This window comes from Miscanthus floridulus, unplaced genomic scaffold, assembly GCF_019320115.1.
Source record: "Miscanthus floridulus cultivar M001 unplaced genomic scaffold, ASM1932011v1 fs_788_1_2, whole genome shotgun sequence".
Lineage (NCBI taxonomy): Eukaryota > Viridiplantae > Streptophyta > Magnoliopsida > Poales > Poaceae > Miscanthus > Miscanthus floridulus.
In genome coordinates, this window is record NW_027097276.1 from 12,837 (window position 1) to 34,152 (window position 21,316).

General features: G+C 47.0%; 2 protein-coding genes across 2 annotated transcripts; one reads left to right on the plus strand and one right to left on the minus strand.

Annotated features, from left to right (window-relative positions):
- Nucleotides 1–4,783: 4,783 nt before the first annotated feature.
- LOC136533127 (phosphatidylinositol 4-phosphate 5-kinase 6-like) lies at nt 4,784–8,811 on the plus strand. Its single transcript, XM_066525688.1, has 8 exons — nt 4,784–6,328; nt 6,529–6,696; nt 6,836–7,001; nt 7,090–7,212; nt 7,310–7,503; nt 7,718–7,821; nt 7,910–7,967; nt 8,278–8,811. Exons 1-8 carry the CDS (start codon nt 5,043–5,045, stop codon nt 8,567–8,569), a joined length of 2,391 nt encoding a protein of 796 aa, XP_066381785.1. The 5' UTR covers nt 4,784–5,042; the 3' UTR covers nt 8,570–8,811.
- A 9,058-nt stretch (nt 8,812–17,869) lies between these two features.
- Nucleotides 17,870–18,400, minus strand: LOC136533124 (uncharacterized). Its single transcript, XM_066525686.1, has one exon. The coding sequence runs from the start codon at nt 18,349–18,351 to the stop codon at nt 17,881–17,883; it is 471 nt and encodes a 156-aa protein (XP_066381783.1). The 5' UTR covers nt 18,352–18,400; the 3' UTR covers nt 17,870–17,880.
- Nucleotides 18,401–21,316: the final 2,916 nt, after the last annotated feature.

Below are 21,316 nucleotides of genomic sequence, written 5' to 3' on the forward strand. Positions count from 1 at the left end.
TACAGCAGCTTGCCGTTGATGGCCACCGGCTCGGTCAGCGCTTGTTCCTCGCGATTATCCACCGCCTTGAGCCTTCCAGTCACCTCATCAAGAGTGAGCGCCTCAAAGTCGAGGAACTGCTCAATGGCGACAACAATCTGCGCGTACTTGGCTGGCACCGTGCGCAGAAACTTCTCCACCACACGGTCCTCAGTGATGTCCTTGTCACCATGAATGACAAGCTGCTGGTGCAGAGTTGACAGACGCAGGGCGAAATCCTCCACTTGCTCGCCGGGGTTGATGCCGATGTTCTCCCAATCGCGGCGTAGGCGCTGCAGCGTTGCTCGACGGACCCGGTCCACGCCGATGCGAGTCGCAACGATGGCGTCCCACGCCTCCTTCGCCGTAGCCTTGTCGAGGAGTGGGATGCCCATCTCCTTGGGCACGGCCCCGACAATCACCTCTAGTGCACGCCTGTCATCGCGAAACTGGACAGGGCCGCCCTCGATGGCGTCCCAGAGATCGCGCGCCTGCATCCTCGGCTTCATGGTCTGACTCCACTCGTAGTAGTTCGACTTGTCCAGCATCGGCCACGATGTGCTGCTACCGGAGTCGCGGTACACCACTCTGCCGTGCGGTGATTCGTAGCGACCGCTGCCGCGGCCGCGCCTCAGGTCCCGCAGTGGTGACTGCGAGCGCCTCCTGTCTCGCGACGGAGTCCGCAGCCCCCGATTCCTGCTCTCCGCCTCCTCTTCCTCCTCCTCTGCATCCTCTTCTTCTCCCTTCTCAGCAGCAATTTCGGCCCGCAGCTCCTGCGCCGTCCTTGCTGCTGCCTCTGCAGCAGCCGCCGCCTGCTTTGCTGCCTGGACTGCCAGCGCTGCTGCTTCCTCTGCAGCCTTCAAGCGCGCGGCACGGCCGGAGGAGTCGCCCAGCTCTCCATCGCCGGTTCCCTTGGCCTTGAGCCTGGCAGCGCGCTCAGCAGAGGTCGACATGGGGTGGAGAAGGTGGGGAGTTGGCCTCGTGGCTCTCTGGTGTCTAACCTAGCTCTGATGCCAAATGTTGGAAGTAACACAGACTTGATTAGCCTGAAAGAACCCGCAAACCCCAGGCCGTCTCCTTGATTATATATAGAGATAGACATTGCATTGATTACAAACAGCTCACTAGAGCATAGCTAATCAGATAGGTGCCTTGGCAGCCGTACACACCTCTTGGGCTGCCCAAGGTCTTTAATGACTGTAATTAACTAGCATAGTTATCTAGGAAGTGCTTAGGAAGCAGGGCTTATTAACTACAATCGAATCATACTAAAGCTTGACTTTGAAAAAGCCTTTGACAAGATTGAACATAATGCAATATTGGAGATTCTCAAGGCCAAGAGATTTGGTCAGAAATGGATTGGTTGGGTGAAGTCAATATTGAACTCTGGCACTTCATCAGTGTTACTTAATGGAGTTCCTGGTAAAGTGTTCCATTGTAAAAGGGGTGTTAGACAGGGGACCCTCTGTCCCCTTTGCTGTTTGTGCTCACTGCTGATCTCTTGCAGTCAGTGATCAATAAGGCCAAAGATCAAGGGCTTTTGAAATTGCCAATTCCATTGAGATACACTAATGATTTCCCAATTATACAATATGCTGATGACACCCTTTTGGTGATGGAAGCTTGCAGCAGACAACTTCTAGCTCTCAAAGGTCTTCTTCACACCTTTGGTGAGTGAACTGGTCTTAAGGTGAATTATTCAAAATCTTTCATGGTGCCTATTAATACAAGCCATCCAAGACTACAACATCTTGCAAGAACCTTTGTCCGTGAAATTGGAAGCCTACCATTTACCTATTTGGGGTTGCCCCTGAGCCTCACAAAGCCCAGAATAATTGATTTCTCTCCTCTAGTCTCCAAGTGTGAGAGGAGGTTAGCTGCAACCTCTATTTTTCTAAATCAGGCAGGCAGGCTTGAGGTGACCAATTCAATCTTGACTGCAATGCCAACCTTCTGTATGAGTACATTTCTACTGCAGCAGTCAGTCATTGAGCAAATTGACAAATTTAGAAAGTTGTGTCTCTGGAGAGGGGCTGACATTAATGCAAAACAGAAACCAAAAGCAGCTTGGCCTTCAGTCTGCAGAGAAAAAGATGAAGGTGGGCTGGGAGTCTTGAGTATTAAAACTCAAAATGAAGCTTTACTGATCAAGCATCTTCACAAATTCTTCAATAGAGATAATACTCCCTAGGTATCATTAGTTTGGGAAAAGTACTATGATTCTAGGAAGTTGCCTGGGAGTACTAAAAAAGGGTTCCTTCTGGTGGAGGGACATTCTGAAACTTCTTGATAAATTCAAAGGTATGGCAAGAGTTGAGGTCAATTGTGGAAGGTCTTGCTTTCTTTGGCAGGACATGTGGGGTAATGAAGTCCTCTCCCAAAAATTTCCTGAGTTGTTTTCATTTGCCAAGAAAAAGAACATTGTGTTTGCTGAAGGTCATGACCACACACCATTGCATAGCTTATTCCACCTTCCTCTGTCAAAACAGGCACATGATCAGATGCTGCAGCTTCAGCAGATGCTGGCTCAAGTCATGATTAATGAGAACTCAGATAGATGGTTGTACATTTGGAGCTCAAGTAATTACTCGGTGAAGAAATCATATAAACACCTAAGTGGACACATGAACGTCCACCCTGTCTTCAGTTGGCTCTGGGTCTGTTCTTTTCAGAGTAAGCACAAAGTTTTTTTCTGGCTCCTACTGAAAGACCGTCTAAGTATTAGAGAGCTGCTCAGAAGGAAGAGAATGTTCTTACAAGATTATATTTGTGTCCTTTGCAATGCTAATGTGGATGAATCACTGAATCACTTGTTTTTGGAATGCCCATTTGCTGTGCAATGCGGGGCAATGATAAATATTCAGATCAGTCCACAGTTGAATCCTTTTCAGAATCTACAGAGCTTCAAAGATCAGTTAGGGGTACCCTTCTTCATGGAAATAATAATTCTGTTGTACTGGGCAATTTGGAAGGTGTGGAATGATCTAATCTTTAGACAGGAAAACCCAACCATCCAGCTGACTAAGAACAATTTCAGAGGTGAATTTCAGCTCTTGCTTCTAAGGGCGAAAAGAAGATACTTCCCTTGGATTGAACAATGGATTGCAAATCTAGCTTAGCCAGATTTCTAGCAGTGCTTGCACTGATCTTTCTTGTAACCTTTCTTGTCTCTTAGGCCGGTGTGCCCCTATGCCCCTGTTTTGCTTTGCTTTGTTTATCTGTACTCCCAAACTTTTGGCTTTAATTAATTAACATTGCTGTAGGGGTGCAAACCCCTCCAGTTCCTTTCAAAAAAAGAAGAAGAAGGTACCATGGAGCACTTCCAATTCTACTAGGAAGATCTAGATTTGAAATGACAAATCTAAACTAACACTTCAGTTGGCCTCAGGGGTTTAATGGGCCCAGTAATGCACTGGTGCTGACCTCATTTCCTATATCACATCACTGGCTGTTGAGTCCTAGGGTTCACACAATCACACTATCTTCTCAACGATGGGAGAACTACCCTTATGAAGCCTTCAACGATGAAAGCTGGATATACCTCTTGTTGTAGACAATTGTTTGGCTTTGTAATGAAAGGCTGAAGCTGGTTAATATGATTTAAGATTGTTCTGACTTACTGGGCCTTTAAGCATGCATTGTTTCTTCTGGTATAATACTAAGAATAGTACCCCATATTTACTGAAGCATGTTCTTGTGTGGTTCAAAAATTTTACAATACATACTCAATAAGTTCATATAATATACTTGTCCCCGTCACAAATTTTAAGTCGTTTTAGTTTTTTTTAGATACACAGGTTTTTATTAGCACCTAAATATATGATATATCTAGATTGATAATGAAACTATATATATAGAAGAGTAAAATATAGGTCCATATGATTCCATAGCAATTTCTGCCATACGAAGTAATTTGGTGTCCCATGCTTATGTCTGGGGTTGTCTCTTCTTGTCCCCCAATATGAGAAGGTCTTCTTAGTAAAATGACTAGAGGTTGTCTTTACCCTCCTCAGGTCGAGTTTGTTCTATTTTCGCATATGCAACAAAAATCTAACGAGGGCTGCTCCCATGCTTGTGTTCTGATATAATCTCTTTATTTTTAACACAAACATGTGCAGTTTTGTGCGTATTATTCAAGTAAACAAACGAAGGCCAGTAGAATGGTCAAATCGTTTTAATCATGATGCTCTTACCGGTAACATTCCATCCAGTGTACGTGAACATTTTGGAGCCAAGTCAGAGGTCTCTGTTTTTCTGTGATCAGTAAAGTGATATTGTTTGTCACATTGTCTCGGTATCTTAATAAAGATTTCAGTTTTATGGTTCTTGCCTTGGTAGCATCACAACCGGACCATCTCAGAGACATGTGATTTTGAGTAGACCTACCTAGGCTTCTGGTTCCGGCAATCTCCATGGACATGACAAATGCCACAAACACACTGTAGCCGCGTAGCTTGGCCTAAAAAAAGGGGCTGTTTGACCTGCGTTTTGCACAGGGCTAACCCCAAAGCTCAGGTCAACGAGCTGCTGGTCTTGGGGACAGCAACTGATACAGTGATACCTTTGCTGTGCCATGAAAAGAATTGAAAAGTAGTATAATTTTTCAAACAAAAAAAAAAGAATTGAAAGGTATGATTTGTTGGCCTGGAGAAAGCTTGGAGGAGGAGAGAAATCAGAAATGGTGGCATGCAGTCCTATTTACTATGCCAGGCCAGCAGAATGCCTGAACTCAACGGCCGAGGCGCTGCCTCCGCTTCCCTCCAAATGTTGCGCTCCCGAGCTCTCCTCGGCAGCCTCCCACCCCGACAACTCCTCCCAGCCTCCAACCACCCAGAGCGCAGAACTCGTAACCCAAGGCAAGCGCACCGCCATTGCCTCGCCCCGTCCCGCTCCGGCGCCCGTTCGCCCACCGCCAGCATGCACAGGCTCGCCCCGGCCCGGTTGTCGTGCTGAGACGTACTTGCGAGACTACTGATCGAGAGTACATACCAAACGACGCCAACGTGGCGACGTCGGCGAGGAAGATGAGCCAGCTCCCTGCCCCGGCCAGCCGGCTGTGGGAGGCGAGCATCCGCAAGCTCCAGACCATCCGCCGCGCGACGACGACAGCGGGGCCGGTCCCCGACGGCGCCGACGGCGTGGCCGCCGCCGCCCTCACGATGCCCAGCCTCCTCCACGTCAGCTCCTCCGCGTCCAGCACCATCTACCAGTACCACCACGAGGACGGCGAGGACAGCGACACCAGCACCGACGGCGGCAACGACTCGGACGGCGCCAGCGAGGAGGAGGACGCCGCGGCGCTCGGCGAGCCCACGCAAGCGGAGCAGCTGCTGCCCAGCGGGGACTTCTACCAGGGCGACCTGCGCGGGGAGCTCCCGCACGGCGCGGGCAAGTTCCTCTGGACCGACGGCAGCATGTACGAGGGAGCCTGGCGCCGCGGCCGCGCGTCGGGGCGCGGAAAGTTCTCCTGGACCTCCGGTGCCACCTACGAGGGCGACTTCGCCGGCGGGTACATGCACGGCCAGGGCACCTACATCGGCGAGTTCGGGGACACCTTCGCGGGGCTCTGGGCCAACAACCTCCGCCACGGCCGGGGCACGCAGGCGTACGCCAACGGGGACGTCTACGACGGCCACTGGCGCGACGGCCTGCAGGACGGCCACGGCCGCTACATCTGGCGCCACGGCCACGAGTACATCGGCACCTGGAGGGCCGGCGACATGCACGGCTGCGGGACCGTTATCTGGGCCGACGGCGACCGCTACGACGGCGCGTGGGAGGACACCAGGCCCAAGGGCCAGGGCACCTTCCGGTGGGCTGACGGCGGGATGTACATCGGCACCTGGTGCGAGGAGGCCGGCGCCGTGCACGCCGACGGCGTCTACTACCCGCCGTCCGGTGGCCCCGCCGTGCCCGTGCCCCGCGAGCCCTGCGACCCCATCACGGCGCTGCTCCAGGAGCTGGAGGTGTGCGAGGGCAAGACGGCGTCGCTGATGCCGTCGCAGAAGGTCCTGACATGGCCAGGGGTGGAGGCCGTGCAGAAGAAGCCAGTGTGGCGGCCGCCCAAGGTGAGCCCTGACCAAGGAAGGAGGTCCAGCGTGAGCAGGAGGAGCAGCGCGTCGCTGGACCTGGACATCCTGCAGGCCGCCGCCGAGGGTGGCGACAGCGAGGAGGCGCGCGCGGACAGGTCGTGCCTGCGGACGTCGTCGTGCATGCGCACGCCGCCGAGGCCGGGGAAGAAGCAGGGGGAGACTATCTCCAAGGGGCACAGGAACTACGAGCTCATGCTCAACCTGCAGCTTGGCATCAGGTGTGTAAGTGTTCTAGTCTGCTTCTCTTGGCCACCAGAACGTGTATGCCATTGTGTGCTTCGCGGTTTGAGCGCTATATATTTATTAGCTTCTGATCATCTGATGCATTGCTGCTTTCTGAATCTCTGAATCTGATTGAAATTATTCAATTGAAATTGTCATTCATCTTCTCAATTTTGGAAACTGGAACAACACACAGGCACGCTGTCGGAAGGCAGTCAGCGCCAACTACGCTGGATCTCAAGTCATCAGCATTTGATCCAAAAGAGAAGGTCTGGACAAGATTTCCTCCTGAAGGATCAAAGCATACTCCTCCTCACCAATCATGTGATTTTCGGTGGAAAGACTACTGTCCCCTGGTTTTCAGGTCTTTATGATTTATAGTATGGCTTATTAACATTGATGTTGCTGATTTCTTTCTTCTTTGCTGAAGTAACTGATTTCATATTGTTGCTGCCCCCTGCCTCTACTACGAAACTAAGCTGTTCTTGTGTACTTTGCTCCAGGACTTTGCGCAAGCTCTTCGACGTTGATCCGGCAGACTACATGATCTCCATTTGTGGGGATGAGGCACTCAGGGAACTTTCATCGCCTGGTAAAAGTGGAAGCTTCTTTTACCTCACAAATGATGACAAGTACATGATCAAAACAATGAAGAAGTCAGAAGTTAAAGTGAGATCATTTGATCCATCCACACTACTTTAAAGGTTAACTTAATTACGGGTATATGATTGAACTTGTGTTTTTTTTATGTGAACAGGTACTCCTTAGGATGCTTCCAGCCTATTATAAACACGTCCGTTCTTTGGAAAATACTCTAATAACTAAATTCTTTGGTCTACACTGTGTGAACGTTAAACTTACAGGAGCTATCCAGAAAAAGGTTAGACTGTGATCAGCAACTTGTAATATTCACAGATTTTAAATTTGATGCCTCAGAGTTATCCAACATTTCTAACCAGCCATGAAATGGATTACAGGTCCGGTTTGTTATAATGGGGAATCTTTTCTGCTCCAGCTATGCAATCCATAGGCGCTTCGATTTGAAAGGATCTTCACATGGTCGCATGACAGACAAACCCATCGATCAAATTAGCGAGCACACCACATTGAAGGATCTTGATCTTAATTTCATTTTCCGGCTACCAGGAACTTGGTTTGAGGAATTCTGCAGGTGGACACAACAAATTATTGTACTGGATATGTTTGTTGCTTTCTCCATTTAGTACAATTTAGGAATAACTACATATGTGCAGAAGTTTATAGATGGAAGTTCGATGTGCCAGTCTGTCAATTGAGAATTATGTTCCTAAAATTGTTTCAAAATCACAACTTAACTAAAAGAAACCCAAGCATTCCGTGCACTAATGATTTGTATCTCTTTACAGGCAAGTGGACAAAGATTGTGAATTACTGGAGATGGAGAGGATCATGGATTATAGTCTTTTGGTTGGTATTCACTTCAAGGACAGATGCAAAGATAAGTTAAACGGTGCATGCTTTTCACATGCTTGGAGTTGCAAAAAAGTTGTAGATATATCTGATGATAGGAGACTGAAAAATATATTTGATTGTTACAGACAGCAGCAATGGTGACAACGGGACGTCTCATACTGCTGAAGATTCTGAGGAAAATAGGTAAAATTCAAATAGATTTTATCAAATCACAATTTACTACTGAACATATAGTTTGATCCCTACTTTAAACGTGAGCCCTGTTCGCTTGAACTTATCAGCCCGGCTTATCAGCCATGGTACAGTATTTTTCTCTCACAACAAAACAGTATCAGTCGGCTTATCAGCCGCAGCAGGGCGGTGAAAGCTTGTCTGTATTTAACGTAGCTTGCTTGTATATATCATGAAACAATACAAGACAACAACGTGTAAGGATCACATCCACCCTAGCATTGACCTATGATGACTAACATACTAGTTGTGATTTATGCAGAAAAGGATCATTAAAACTGGGAATCTGCATGCCCTCAAGGGTGGAGAACGTAGTGAAGAATCCTGAGAGTGAATCTCCGCTCATCGGTGAGCCCACAGGCGAATTCCAGGATGTCATCTTGTTCTTTGGAATCATTGACATCCTGCAGGACTATGATATTAGTAAGAAGCTGGAGCACGCTTACAAATCTATGCAATATGATCCCAACTCAATATCAGCTGTTGACCCGAAGCAATACTGCAAGCGATTCAGGGACTTCATTTTTAAGGCTTTCGCCGACGATGTACAATAACTAGTTAATTGACAAAAGAGGGAACCATTTAACTAAAGCAATTAACAATTCTTTGGCTGATGTTTTTTTTCCCACACAGCAGTATTTCTTTTAGGTAACAAGATTGATACATTGTGTTGTAGATAAACACTTCAATAGTGCAGCAATTTCCCCCTTTTTTCTTGTAGCATTTGTAAATTTTAAACATTTTTTGTGTAATTAGAACTAGAATAACTCTGATTATGTTATGGGAATGGTGTACATACTGCAGTTTTTCGAATTGTATTTTCTTACACTGTGTTCATCTGTGCTATTCTATGTTTTCTTGTGAACCTGTGCTATTCCATGTTATAGTGTCCTTTGTAATGTTTAATTTATCTATCAAGTACAAAGATAATAGGAAAATTTTGCTACGGGACACAAAAAGTGACCTCCCTTTGTTCGTGCACACTGAAAATGGAGCAGTTTGCTGGTGGATACTTTGCTTCTTGCCAAATTTGCTAGTGGACACCGGACCAAATAAAATATTCATTTCTGGCTTTCGAGGAGAGAGAAGATATGTGAAATGTCCTTTATGCCCCTGAACCTTTCTTCTTCCTCACTCCCTTTCTGTTTTTTTTTCGGGCACGGGTGGCCGGCGAGCTAGGCGAAGGTGGTGTGGCTGCGGCCTCAGGCGGCGCCCGTGGCAAGCAGCGAAACATGCTCGCGCCGGGACAGGAGCGGCGGGCAGCAAGACGGTGCCTACGCCCGTGGCCTGCTCGTCCTGCGCGGCGACAAGGCCCGCGCCCCCCAGCCGGCGCGGCGACGGCCAGCTAGCCGGGCGAGGATGCCGGTGGTGGCGGTGGTAGCCAAATCCCCCGCACGTGCCGGCGGCCAGGGGTGGCAGTGCCCTTGTCCTTCCCTCCCATTTCGGTGGCGTCCAGATCCCCCACGCGCGTCGGTGACCAGCGCTGGAGGAGCCCGAGCGGGGCGGCGCAAGGACCGCATGGAAGGGCCTGGGCAGATGGGGACCTTCGCCTAGCCCACCAGCCACCCATGCAAACACCCATGCCCGCGCAGAAGGAGTCCATGTTGTGCCCCGTGTGGCCCCGCACCCATGCCCGTGTCTGCGCCATGCCATGTCCCTGCCATGGGCGCAGCCTCCCCCGCCATGGGCGCCTCGCTGCTAACTCGGGCGCGGGCACCGTCTCGCTGCTCGTCGCTCCTCTCCCGGTGCGAGCACGTCTCGCTGCTCGCCGCGAGCGTGGCCGACGCCACACCACCTTCGCCTAGCTGCCGGCCACTCGTGCACGAAAAAAAGGGAGTGAGGAAGAAGAAAGAGGCAGGGGCATAAAGGACATTTCATAGCTCCTCTCTCTCTTTGAAAGCCAAAAATGAATATTTTATTGGGTCCAGTGTTGAAAGCCCTAGTATGGTTTTGGCTAATTGATGAAACCTATTTGGACTAACCTAATTGCTAAGTGTGTGTAGCCAAGAGAGGTTAGGTCCAAGACCAAGTGATGTGGTCAGCGGAGCATTGATGTGATCAGGCAAAGGCTGTCATGTGGTCGGCAAGGCACTATGTGTGGTCTGGCCAAAACTCTTAAGTGGTCGGCTATGATGTTCAAGTGCTCCAACTTGGAAAGAAGAAAGAGAAAAACTAAAATGGGCTCAAGACAAAGGTATAATTGATAGGGCCATTTTGTTTTTGGCACTCAAGACACCATAGAGGGTGTGAGTGTGTTTAGGATTGATAGTCCGTACTATAAAGAGGGGCAAAATTCATTATGAAATGCGGTTATCAAAGTGTCACTAGATGTTCTAACTCATTGCATATGCATTTAGATTCTAAGTGAGTGCTAACACCCTTAAAAATGCTTTGAAAATATGCTAACACACATGCAGAAAGGTGATACACTTTGTGTTTAGCACTTGGTAGCAAGGGTGAAGTGATTGAAGAAGAGACAGGGTTCACTGGGGTGGACCGAAGGCTGGTTCCCGTGGGACCGGACGCGTCCGGTGCCTATCCCTAGGTGTGGGTCAGTCTGCAGGATACTGACCGGACTTGGCGTGAGTCCGGTCATGTGTGATCAGACGCGTCCGGTCGCTCCGTAAGCTCTCTGGATGCTCTCTGAGTTGAACCAGACGCTGGCGGCGTAGCCCGACCGAACGCGACTGTGGTGAGTCCGGTCATGATGATGTGGCGCCCTAAAATTAGGGCTGAGTATTGACCGGATGCTGGGCGAGTCTGGTCAGGCTAACCAGACGCGTTCGATCGGGAAAAACACTCTCTGGAACCTCTCTAAGTTGGACCGGACGCTGAGGCGTTGCGAGTCCTATCAGTGGACCGGATGCGTCCGGTGCGAGTGCAGTGAGCGTGCGCAAAGGAGCCGTTGCGCGCCAACGGTAACATCAAACGCCTAGGACACATGGCGTCCAATGGGAGATCGGACGCTAGTGACCGGACGCGTCCAGTGCACCCTGCAGCGCGTCCAGTCAATGCACAGACAACACTTTAATTTGGCCAATAGGTATATAACCTTTGGGGCATCTATAAATAGAAGTTGGCCTGACTTTGGGAGAGATCTCTTGGCATTTTGACATTTTGACATCCTTTTGAGCTAAGCATACTCCCTCCCACTCATCTCCTTGCTTGATAGTGCAAATCAAAGTGAGATTGAGTGATTCCAATGTACATTTCTTGAGTGATTGCTATCGAGAGGCACTTGGTGATTGTGTTTCGCTATGGATTTCTCTTGTTACTCTTGGTGGTTGCCTGCCACCTAGACAGCTTAGTGCAGCAGGAGGAGTGTTGGCAAGATTGGTGATTGTTCTTAGGCCACACCCATTGGTGATTGTGAGGGGTTCTTATGCGCCTATTCCCCGTGGAAGTTCACAAAAGGTGACTCTAATACATTGCTCATGACATTGAGTGTCCTCATCTTGTGTTGGTTGTGCAGCACCCTTTGTGGGTTAGGCGGGTGATGCCTATTAGCTCGTGAACCTCCAAGTTGAGTGATTGTCACAACGGGGACTAGCTGTAACACCTCGAGTGTTTTTAATACTAAAACCTGCCATGTTATATGTGTTGCCTTGTATGGTTTGGATCAAGTTCAAAGTGTTGTTTGGATTTGAATTTCCGAAAACCCTGATTTCCAGTGATTTGTTTTACCCCCAAAAACCTAATTCAAAATCAAAGTACACTTTGGGGTTGAGCCTTAAAGCAAAAGTGTAGAGCTTGTTGCATGGTACAAAGTTTGTTTTTGGAGTTTTCAAAGTTGTTTAGAAAAATTTAAAGTAATTTGAAAAGGCGTAATTCTTTAAATTTCCCATTTTTTAATTCAAATTTACATTTCAAAATGTAGACCGAATTAGGGGGTGGTTATAAAAGCAAAGTTGTAGAACTTTAGATTTTGAGCAACTTTTATTTTTGGAGATTTTTGAGTTGTTACATAAATTTGGGAGTAATTTGGAAATTTAGACAAATGGCAATGCTGTAATTAAGTTGAACAGTGCTCGCCGCTGAAGCTACATCGCCGGCGACTTTCTCCTGGCTTCTAGTCACGCATGTGGCCGCCCTCGGCTTCGCGCTGGCGCGGGAAAGGCCCCTGCGTGGCTTCTCCTTGCTTCTGAGCCGCGTTATAAGACCTGCGTCGTCGTCGTTCTTCGCCGTCTTCCTTGCTCTGTTTTTCTAGTCGCCGCCGCCGCTGCTCCGTCGAGCTCGCCTCGCCTCCTCAGCGCAAACCAGCCTCGGCTAAGCTTGCCACAGCTTCGCTAGTTCCTTGCGCAACCAGTCCTCCAGCCCTTGTTGCTTGATTGCGCTAGGAACCGCCATTCTTTGCCTTTCTTCCCCACGGCCGGCAACCTTACCATGGCATGCGCATCGCCGTGGCTGGAGCTCCACGGTGGGTCTTTGTCCTTGCTCAGCGTGTCACTAGCTTCGCCTTGATCCCGTGTTGCTCTATGACCGGTTATTTGATCCTTTTGACCATCGTAGTCGCCTGAACGCCATCACCGACGTGGTTCGCGCCGCCGTGATCGCTGTGACCATCGACTCACCTCTCCTTTATTCCTCTGACTCGTCCATCGCCTTCAACGTGATCGAGGTGAGCTCCTGGTTCTTCCCGAGTGGTTTGTTTCACCGTTATCGGTCTTCTATCGCCGGCGTAGCGCTGCCGTGCAGCCGTGTCCGTCATGGCTGGTGTTGAGCTGGTATGGAGCCGTAATTGGTGCAAATAAGGACATCAGTAGGTGCGCCTAGTCATGGGGAGTGTGTTGGTACTCTCGCCGTCGCCGTTGGTCTCATCGGCGGCAAGAAACCGCCGGTCAGCGCCGTCGTCGCCGTAGTCAACGTGGGAGGTAGAAGATGACAGGTGGGGTCGGGTGTCAGTGACTCCGCGGTTTGAAAATGAGTTTTTCAATTTTCAGAGATGAATGAATAGTGTATGTTTTTGATATTTTTGTGTAGATTTATTTAGAGCTCCAAAAATTATGAAACTTTTTGTGTGACTTCTCTGTGATGTATATTATTTAGGAAAAATATGAAATGTTGATTTTCAGTACTTTTTGAATGTGATAAAAATTGCTCAATTAATTAATAAATGAGTTTCCATGATTTTTCTAGGCTTATTTCTTTATCCAAAAATTATGAAACTTGTTTTGCCACTTATTTATCATGTGATGAGAATTTACAAAAATTTTGAGGTCAATGGGAACAAGTTGATTTATTTCATAATTTGTAATTAAATAATTAATTCATAAAAGCAAATAGTAACCTTTAATGATTTAGGTTTTGATTGAATTTTGGATTGAGTGATGACCTTGGGTCATTAGTTGATAATGATCCTTGGCAATAGAATTAAGTGTTACAAAAAAGGTTTAGTTAGTTTGACTTGTAACTGTACCGCGAAGGAAAGTTATATTCAAGTTGTTAATTTTTGCATCCATCATCGAGCATCATGTTTTCTATTTTGCATCATGTTAAACATGGCATTGTTACTACGTGTAGTGAACGAAGGTGAGCACGTGGTAGTTAATCCAGTGGTTGGGGAAGTTAATTCACCTGTTGAGGTCGGGTTTGATAATTATGGGACGACTCTGGATCCTAACTTTTCCGTCAACGAAGGCAAGCCCCGGATGCATTTAAACCTACCTTGTGATTTACAAATTAATTTCGCTTTTGCTTTTCTTTACTGCATTAAGTGATTAGGAGTTAAGTGAAAACCTAATTGGTGCATTACCAACCTTGTTCTTCCATATCTACCTTGTTAACAGTTTAATTCGTATATGCCTAGTTATGCTTAGCTATGCTTAGAATGATGAAAGTCGGGTAATTACCTGTCATCTGCAAGTTTTAAATGGATCTTTGGTTACTTGTATTATCATGTGATATGGGAATGTGGAGTAATAAATCTAGACCGGGCGGACTCGGTGTGTGAGAGCCACAAGACATGGAGGTCTTGTGAGCGGGTTCTTTCCGCCTGTGTCGATTAAGGTCCGTCCATTGTTGAACTACGTGAGGTGAAACTTTATAGTACTAACCGCATACTCCGGTAAGCCTTAACTTGGTGATTCTATTACGAGAATGGCTACTCGCGCACTGGGAGTGGAGAGATGGTGGGAATAGCGTGTACCCACGTGGCAATGGGCTAGATTGGTGGAGTACTGTATTCTCGGGTGGCGCGGACCCGTTCTTGTTTTAGAGGATCTGAGGACAGGTTGGTATATGTAGGTCGGGGACCTACATATGTCGTGTGGTTTGGAATTCCCAGCTGGGTTTATAATCGGTTTGAATCGTCGTTGCTCCTCGGTTATGGAGACTCACTTCTCTGTTCATCATCGTAGTTTAATAACTGGAACTTGAGGATGGTTTGAGAAGGTGTTGGATATGAAGTTTCATGATCTCAATGCGGATCATGTCAGCTTTGTATACGATCTTTATGAAGTTTTAAATGTTGATATAAAGAATTTGGTTAAAGAGCTTTTACGCAAAAGAACTTTGATTATTGCTAAAGCCATACCTTGAATCCCTGAGCCTGCATTCCTGAGTTTATCAGTTTTTATTTCGGTTAAGTCTTGTTGAGTACTTTTGTACTCAGGGTTCGTTGACCCTTGTTGTAGGTGAGGCTCATGAGTAGGTCTGTTTTGGACCGTGCTGCATGACTGTTGTTCAGGTCGATGACGATAAGTAAATGTGTGATCCTTGGGCAGGATACTTATCTTGTGTGTTTGTATTATGTTATAATACCACTCCACTACTAATATGGTTTGTAATAATTATCAAACTTATTTTGTAAGATTTGAAACAACTGGTTTGTAAACTAAGTTATTGTAAGACTTCGGCTAATTTACTCTGATGTAGATATTTGAATAAATGTTGTAATATTGCAATGACTCTGTAATGTGATCCTGCTTGGAAATCGTGAATGATTCAGGGTTCCCCGAGGACACCCGACAGTCTTCTTAAGTTACCGGGAACATATGCATGGTCGTCAAAGGTCATTGGACAGTGACAGATGCATGTGGGCCCTATAATTTAGGAGGTTCTGCCACACTAGCTTGCCGGCAAGCAAGTGAACCTCGGGAGAAAAATCGTGTGTCCATTGTCTCCCTTGGATTTCTTATTGGTATTCATTGATTGACTATAACCATCTCTATCACTCTATTGTATTTACATTGATATATATCTTGTGTAGTGATAGTTTATCTTGCTAGTTGTAATTAGCCTTTTTGCTAGTCCTCTAGTAGTAGTTGTTAGAGTTAGCTTTTGAGTGCCTAGAAAAGTATAGCACACTGAACTTGTGAATAGGTGGCTTGCAACTTTCTTGTAGTGCTAGCGCAAAACTTGTTTTACATCTTTTAGTTATCTAATCACCTTGTTTTAGTGTTGTTGTAGAATTTTTATTAGGCTATTCACCCTCCTCTAGCCATTTAGGACCTTTCAAGTGTCCACCAGCAAATTTGACAAGAAGTAAAGTGTCCACCAGCAAATTGCTCCATTTTCGATGCAAAGGGAGGTCACTTTCAGTGTCCCGTATCAAATTTTGCCAAGATGATATGTTGCTATCCCCCAATTTCAATGGCGTGTGAGTGTGATATGTATTTTTACATCTTTTAGAAAATTAATAAATAATATTTAAAATAGATTAAACCTACAACACAATTGATGTGCCCCTTTTTAGTGGCAATGTCCCAGGCTCTACAAATCTACTAGGGAGAAGCTTTGGATCGCAACCCTAGTCCACGTTGGAGCTCCACAAAATATATGCTCCATTAACGCTGGTGACTGAACGGAGGTGGACGCCGTGCCCGCCTGCGTTAGCCCTTTTTGACCGCCTCTAAAAATCTAGGTAGTAGTAGTGTGCTCTTTGTCACCAAGTATTACCCCGGTCATGGTGTTGGGTTGGCCACAAAGGCCACCAACAACCAAGACTAGTGTCTCATAACCCATGAAGGATTACCGATTGTCGACAAACTCTCTCGGCCATCTTAGAGAAGTCTTCACTACGGATCTTCTAGACCAAGGAAATGGTCTCCTCGTCTTCCATACATCAACTGACCATCGCCGCACACCAACTTTAGAGGATCGACATCATTGAAAGACCAACAAGGCCCTATTCAGGCCCTCAAACCCCCCCCCCCCGGTCAAACCCTTATTCTTGTGAGCTCTGGAGGGGATCCCTACTTTTCGATAGGTGGTCGTTTCTCTCCCGGTCAAGCCAGCACTCTCCCCCCCCCCCCCTCTTGTCATCACCCTCCTCCTCGGCCTTCATATCCGGCAGTTGTGGTCTTTGGCGGTTCCTCCCTCAACATCAGCGCAGCTCTTCAACGCCGGCACGGCCCTCTAACAACATGCCTGCCCCTAGTGGTGCCCGTCCCCGGTGCCCCTCCTCTACCGCTATCCCTCCCTCGGCGTCGCCCTCGCCCAACATGGCAGCAGCCCAGCCCTTCTACACAGCGCAACATCCTCCACTGATGGTCCCCAACACGCGCACGGGAGCCACCACACCACATGGCCTTCTCCACCGATTCCCCAGCACAGGCACGGGCGCCACCACTGACGTGGTCCCCCCGGGACATGGACTCCTCTCCTCCGTGGGAGATAAAAGGAATAAGAAGAATAAGGGTAATATGCATGGTTGACATGAGAGTCATGGGAGAATAGAGGCCCTAATTTGAGGGCTACTGTTGGAGTTGGCATCAGAAAACAGAGCCTCAAGAATAGAGGGGGCAATTGGTGGAGTTGCTCCTAGTGAACACCAGTAGAAATGGGCATTTCTACTGTTTATATAGACTGCCCTTAGAAATGATTTTTCAGTTTGTAGTTCTTTGGCCTGGGCTCCCAAACATAACTGCATTTGGCGCTTACTTTTGGGTACCACAGGTGAAAAAATAGGCAGCGTGAGTGAAAACCGTTTCGCACCAAACTTTGAGGTGACGTGTGCTATATACTCTATCCATTCCAAATTATACAGTATTTTAACTTTTCTAGATATATTTCTTTTATTATGTATCTAGACATAGTATATATCTAAATACATAGCAAAATCTATGTACGTTGAAAAGTCAAAACGTCTTATATTAGAACGGAGGGAGTATATCATTTGAGCTACCTATATTATTATTAATCGCCACTATGCATGGCACTATTCCATGTGCCAAATTGGTGGTTAATGACACTACCTTCAAACATCTCCCTCGAAGGATCAAAGCCAATGGGACGACCAAGCATCACGTGTGTGGGCCTAGACGCAGCTAGTCGAAAGCTGATCATTTAGACCATTTTTTTTTAATGTCGAACCGGGGGGGGGGGGGGGGGGGGGAGGCGTTTCCCCGCTTGACTTCATTGATCTCGGCCTCTCAGGTCATCAGATAATAAAATTACATTGTTTGTTTAGTTCGATGTGGATGTTACGTTGCCGAATTGAACAAATTACACCATGAATCTGCTGTTATTCTATCCTTCTTTGGAAGCCTGAACTTCCACAGCTTTGCTTCCGAAATGCAATCCCATTCCTGCGCTTCCAAATTTACCAACAGCACAGAGTAATGAGGGTTGAATAATGTTTAGATGGAATATGTGGGGGAGCGCTCAGCAAATGAAGCTCTGGAGGCGATCGCGGGTCATTGAGTGATTTAGACCATTTTCTTTTGTGCAACTAAGACACGATTTTAATTCTATGTATATTAGAGTTTATTGCCAGGTAGTTATAGTTTTTTTTTAATTTTGCGACAAGGTTTATTTGGCATACGCATCAAAACCATTTTGACAGAGTTGCATAATCAGGTAAAGCCAAAACAGATACAGACGACATTATTATCAGTGCGTTGCGTACACAAGTACGTAGGTACAACTAGAAATTCATGATGAAGTTGATGAACTTTGGTGTGTAGTAGCGTTTTGCAGCGGCTGCATAATCTTCTTCTAGCATGTCTTGGTCGTCGTCCTCCGAGGAGGGCAGCGCGAACTGGCAGATGGGGCAGAGACGGTTAACGACGAGCCACTTGAAGATGCAGAGCTGATGGAACGTGTGGCTGCACGGCATCATCCTGAACTCCTGGCCCATCTCCAGGCCCTCGAGGCAGACGGCGCAGCTGCCATGGTCTTCCGCCGCCCTGGACCTGCAGCAGGTTTCGTCCCAGGTCGGCGTGTAGAGCTCCACGATGGAGGCCGGGACGCCGCCGCCGCAGGCAGAAGCAGCAGCGGTTTCAGCGTCGGCCTCGTCATCGCGCATGTCCAGGTCGTCGATGAGCGCGGCCGCCCACATCCTCTTCCTGTCTTCTCGCGGCAACTCACACCAGGGATCCCTTGTTGCTTGCGCCATCGTCCACGGTCGATCGATGATCTCTATCACCAGGCGGCGGATCGGTGATTCGGTGGCTGCGGATGGGTCGGAGGCGGCGGCCAGCCGGCGGATCACGACTCACGACAAGGCAGCAGGTAGCCCCTAGCGCGATAAGGGGATGGAAACGCAGCCCCAGCTATTTATTTATAGGGCCGTCCCAAAATAGCAATCCTTCTCGTTTCTCCAAAAATAACTTTGACTAATTTTATATAAAAAACATTAATATTTATGATATACAATTAATATCATTAGATAGATCATTGAATCTATTTTCATAATAAATTTATTTACAGATACAAATATTACATGTATTTTCTACGATGACAGTTAATTTAAGACAGAGGGAGTACCTACTGCATGTTCTGTCGGACTCGACGGCTCTCTGGCTTTTTGAGATATATATATATATATATATATATATATATATATATTGGAAGGAAGCTCGCTTTTGATATTACCAAACGAATCCATCCAAGCGATGATGGATTCGGCTTTTTCATCAAATATCTAAATTATCATAGCTTGTAGTAATAGCTATCAGGCGAGTTGCTTATGATGTGTTTGGTTTGTGGAGCCACCCCATGCTTCGTGAGGTGGTGCATTATGAGTTCATCCGAAGAATCTTGATGGAATCAATTCATTCCTCATGCATATACTAATTATTAGCCTGTGAGAAATGAGATGGTGATGGATCAACTCATCCCATTCCACAAACCAAATAGAAAAAGTGAGGATTGAGAAGAAGATGGACCACCTCGTTCCTCAAACCAAACACAACTTTAATTACTTGTCCGCCACATTTTTGCGGTAAAATATGTGACGGCACATTTGGCTGAACCCTAGCTGTCCGAGTCCAAATCTTTCCATTTTGGTCTAGATCTCCTCCTATCCCGTAGGAAACTTGAAGGACACACCCTGGAGAGTTTTCCTACTAAGATAAGACCACTCGCTCCGTTTAAATGAAAGGATTACGACCAATTGAGTCCTAACCAACCAATCAACACTTTGCATCTACATTTTACCTTTTCTTCTACCTCAAGCTCTTCTAACGCCCTACTGTCCAGCAAGCTTCTCGATGGAGTTTGTTGGTGTCCTAGGTGGCCTTGCCGATCCTAGGGCAACAACCCTATTCTGCTCCTCCTTGACAGGTCTGGTTGGGAGGCGTTCGCGGGTCTTTCTAGCGAAGAACGAGCGCTAGGGCAGCGTACCTAACCCCTTGGCCGACCTTGATGGTCTAGCCTCCCCCCACTGCGTGTCTTGGTCATTGCGGACTAGGCGAGCTAGTCCTCGTTGGTGTGTGACCGGATTTCACATTAACACACTTGTTGACGACTCCACTGGGTAAGAAACAGGATCAATCTATAATAAAGATAAGACCGACGACAATTCATGGTGGTGGACTTTGAGAGTGATGACTTGGCGGCAGGGCTCCGGGTGAAAGTGATGACTTGTGCACGTGAGTTAGCATTTTTCAAACAATTTGAAAGGCTTTTCTCTTGCACCTCACCACGTCACTAAGTGTAATGCAAATGCACATGAGGCTCACACTTAGGGGTACTAGATAATCATTGCAACTAAAGATTTCTCCTCTTTATAGCTTGGCTATCTATCCTAAACCCAACCCTGCACTTTATTGCACCTTGGTTGACAAAAGCAAAACTCTATCATATACCTTTGCCTTGTGGGTTGCTTTTGCTCCATGTTCTCTCCATTTGATGAACACTTGCATGCATGTGATCTTGATCTCCATCTCCATCACCTCCTATACCTTGTCCATCACCATCAAGTGGACCCTATCTAATCATACTCAATGAAAGCATTAGTCTATATGGTTGGCACTCAATTAACAAAACCAAACTAGGGCTTTATAGATGGCTCAATGAGTATAGAGCTTGTAGCTGACTAAATTGCTAGGTCTGCATGGCCATGACTGCTCGATGTGGGACATCATTGTTAATGATGGCACAAACAGTGACAATAGTGGATTGCCTTGACGGCTATTGATAAGGTCATGAGCTCCATGCATACGACCATGCTTGGAGATAGAGGACGGGGAGATTAGTGAGGGTGTCCTAACTGAGAAGGAGTCCCGAAGCTGATCCAGTTCGAGTCACCAAGGTGGAGGCCCAAATCAAGTTCAAGCCCATCTCCGGTTCCAGGACCAATATGTCATAAAACTGGTCACATGGGCGCGTCCGAGCTCCGTTTTCGATGATCCACATATGGATGGAAAGATAATTAGATAAGTAAGCCAATACAAGTGGTCTCACATCAAAAACCCTTCGGAATCAACGGAAATTGTCGAAACAAGTCAGTGTCCAGAATCTACCAGGGTGCTGCGACACCGTCTTTTGGTCCGATGGACCGTGTATCGTGTTTGGGCCCATTAGGGGCGCGTCTAGGGGGGTCACGCCCAAGACTCTATATTATATTGCCGTCACTCTCGTTAGGGTTTTATTTAGTTCTTGATTTCCTCATGAAATAGACATCGTTTTGCTGCAACTGTGCCGCCAAGGCTGCTTGCTGTGAACCAGGGCCCCTGTTCTTGATCTTGTTCGCCTATGGTGAATAGTCCTTTCAAATAAAGACTTGAAATCCTTCTCATTATCATAAGCCTCATATTTATTTGCAATTTCAGATTGCGTTCATCCCATTCTTGCTTGTGTTCTCGATTCGCTTGTAGGACAGCCTTCTCGGCGAGGTCAATCGTGTTTGCGTGGTTGATAACCAATGGAGCAGTGGTGTAACGGTTGTGAGGGTCTGAATCAGTCTTGGTTCGAAGCCTCGATCGTGAACATCGAGTCTCCACCAATCGATGCTATCATACCTATCGGAAGATCGGGCCTTATCTACATCAATTGATATCAGAGACCTTGTTGCCCGTTAGGTATACTTTTATTTTTCCTTTTAGATTGTTACTGTTTTTGTATTACCTATAGTCCAA